Source organism: Hemitrygon akajei, chromosome 22, assembly GCF_048418815.1.
Source record: "Hemitrygon akajei chromosome 22, sHemAka1.3, whole genome shotgun sequence".
In the NCBI taxonomy this organism is placed as follows: domain Eukaryota; kingdom Metazoa; phylum Chordata; class Chondrichthyes; order Myliobatiformes; family Dasyatidae; genus Hemitrygon; species Hemitrygon akajei.
Window position 1 is genome coordinate 26,976,188 of NC_133145.1, and position 2,759 is coordinate 26,978,946.

Sequence of the window (2,759 nt, forward strand, 5' to 3'; positions counted from 1 at the left end):
AGTAATCTTGATTCAGTAATTGGTGTATGTGTGCATATACACTCAAAAGCCATTTCATTAGGTACCTCCTGTATCTAGTAAAATGCTCACTGAATGCATGTTCATAGTCTTCTATTGCTGCAGCCCATCCACTTGAAGGTTTGATGTGTTGTGTGTTCAGAGATGCTCTTCTGCACACTAATGTTGTAACATCTGATCATTTGAGATACTGTCTCCTTCCTGTCAGCTTGAATCACTCTGACCAGTTTCCTTTGAGCTCTCTCATTAGCAAGAGATTTTTGCCTATGGAAGTACTGCTCACTGGATACTCTTTGTTTTTCACACCATTCTCTGTAAAGAGACTGTTACGCGTGAAAATTCCAGTAAGTCAGCAGTTTCTGAGATACTCAAACCACCTCGTCAGGCATCAACAATCATTCCACGGTCATTCCATTGTTGGCAGAACCTCAGACGGAGATGAGAGGACATACAGGAGCGAGACATACCTGCCAGTTGAGTGGTGTCGCAGCAACAACCTTGCATTCAACGTCAGTAAGATGAAAGAGCTGATTGTGAACTTCGGGAAGGGCAAGGCGAGGGAACGTGAACCAATCCTCATAGAGGGATCAGAAGTGTAGAGAGTGAGCAGCTTCAAGTTCCTGGGTGTCAAGATCTCTGAGGATCTATCCTGGTTCCGACATATTGATGCAGCTATAAAGAAGGCAAGATCACAGTATACTTCATTAGCAGTCTGAAGAGATTTGGTTTGTCACCTAAAACACTCTATAGATGTACTGAGGTGAGTATTCTGACAGACTGGTATGGGGGGTGGGGGGGGGGGGGGGAAACGAGATGCTACTGCACAGAACCCAAAGAAGCTACAGAAAGTTGTAAAATTAGTCAGCTCCATCTTGGGTACTAGCTTCCATAGTATCTAGGACACCTTCAAGGAGTGGTGCTTCTAAAAAGTGGCATTCATTATTGAGGTCTCCCATCACCCAGGACATGCCCTCTTCTCATTGTTACCGTCAGGAAGGAGGTGCAAAAACCTGAAGGCACACACTCAGCGATTCAGGAACAGCTTCCTCCCCTCTGCCATCCAATTCCTAAATGGATATTGAACCCATGAACGCTACCTACCTCACTTTTTAAATATATATTATTTCTATTTTGCACTATTTTTAATCTAATCATTTAATATATGTGTGTTTGTATATATATATAAAATATATAGTAATTGATTGATTTATTTTCTTACTACATTATCATGTATTGCATTGTACTGCTGCTGCTAAGTTAACACATTTCTCGACACATGCTGGTGATAATAAACCTGTTTCTGATTCAAAATCACTTAGATCACGTTTCCTCCCCATTCTGATGTTTGGTCTGAACAATAGTTGAATCTCCTGACCATGTCTGCATGCTTTGATGCATTGAGTTGCTGCCACATGATTGGCTGATTCAGTATTTGCACTAATGAGGAGGTGTACAGTTGTACCTAATAAAGTGGCCACTGAGTGTATGTATGTCTGAATGCTGTTGGTGAAGGTTCATATCATGTAATAAGCAGTTGTACTTAGAGCAACTTCCAGAAATAAGATGCTATGAAAACTAAAAAAACAATGGACTATCCAAGCCAATTCAGCATCATCAGTATAAGTACTTGGTCTGACTGTGTATTAGCAAATAACCTATGCTGGAAAATATGACAAAGAAGTTACTCAAAATTGATGGAAATCTTTGAAAGAATGTGGAAGTAAACTAGATTTTTACTGTGAGTTGACTGCAAAGTTCTTTCGGCAACTAATGGATATTTCTCATTTCTTTTTTTTAATATTTTGACATTTATTTTCAGTTGATATACCATTCCAATACCTTTGAGTTAGTCAAGTTCAGGTTCACACAAATAGAGAGTTTGTTTTTTTACAATTTTAACAGATAATAACATGAAGCCCTTCTATTCCTTCTCCTCCAGGGACAGTCTTTCAAATAGGTACACTCCCAGGCCATTCTTGGGGGCTCCCAGTCTCCTCAGGTTGGTGATGTAATCTCCAAGCTTCTTGATCATCTTCACTTGCTCTTCCAGATAGTTCTTCTCCAGGAAGTCACACAGATGAGGGTCACCATGCTGACCGGAAAGCTCATGCAGACCCAGGTTCACGTCCTCCTCCATCTGCAGAGCTGTCTGCATCGCCTCTAGACCATTGCTCCACTCATCCTGCTCTGGCTTCTGGATGTCCTCCAGCACGATCCAGCCTCCTCGCAGGTTCTGGAATTCCATCCATTTCTCGGCATGCTGCTGTTCCTCATGGGACTGATTCCTGAAGAACTTGAAGTGTTGTAGGCTAATGTCATCCCGGTCAAAGTAAAAGGACATGGAGAGATAAACATAAGAGGAATAGAGCTCCATGTTAATCTGTCTGTTGACTGCATCTTCACATTCCTTGTGGAAGTTCTGGCAGACTTGGGAAGCCATCCTGTTCAATGGACAATTACAACTCACTATCCCCTGGGGAAGCTCCTGAGGCTTGTTTCTTTCCCAATATCAGAATCAATCTACGTGTTTGTAATCACCACAATGTGTAATAAAAGGGTGCAGGTATATGTCATAAAAAGATGCATAGGATTTATTTTGCTCCTTAATGAGGCCACTGTACGAATGGTGTGGAGGAAACTAATGCTGTTTCATGCTGGTAGAGTGTGTGAGATGGTGCATGAAGCAGAGAATGAAGAAGATTGATGACAGATTCCAATAACCTACTGTGATGCTGGCACTT

At 41.6% G+C, this 2,759-nt stretch overlaps 1 protein-coding gene across 1 annotated transcript; it reads right to left on the reverse strand.

Moving 5' to 3' along the window:
- Window positions 1-1,939: 1,939 nt before the first annotated feature.
- On the reverse strand, window positions 1,940-2,458 carry LOC140714871 (ferritin heavy chain, oocyte isoform-like). Its single transcript, XM_073026554.1, has one exon. It carries the CDS (start codon window positions 2,456-2,458, stop codon window positions 1,940-1,942), a length of 519 nt encoding a protein of 172 aa, XP_072882655.1.
- Between the last annotated feature and the right edge of the window lie 301 nt (window positions 2,459-2,759).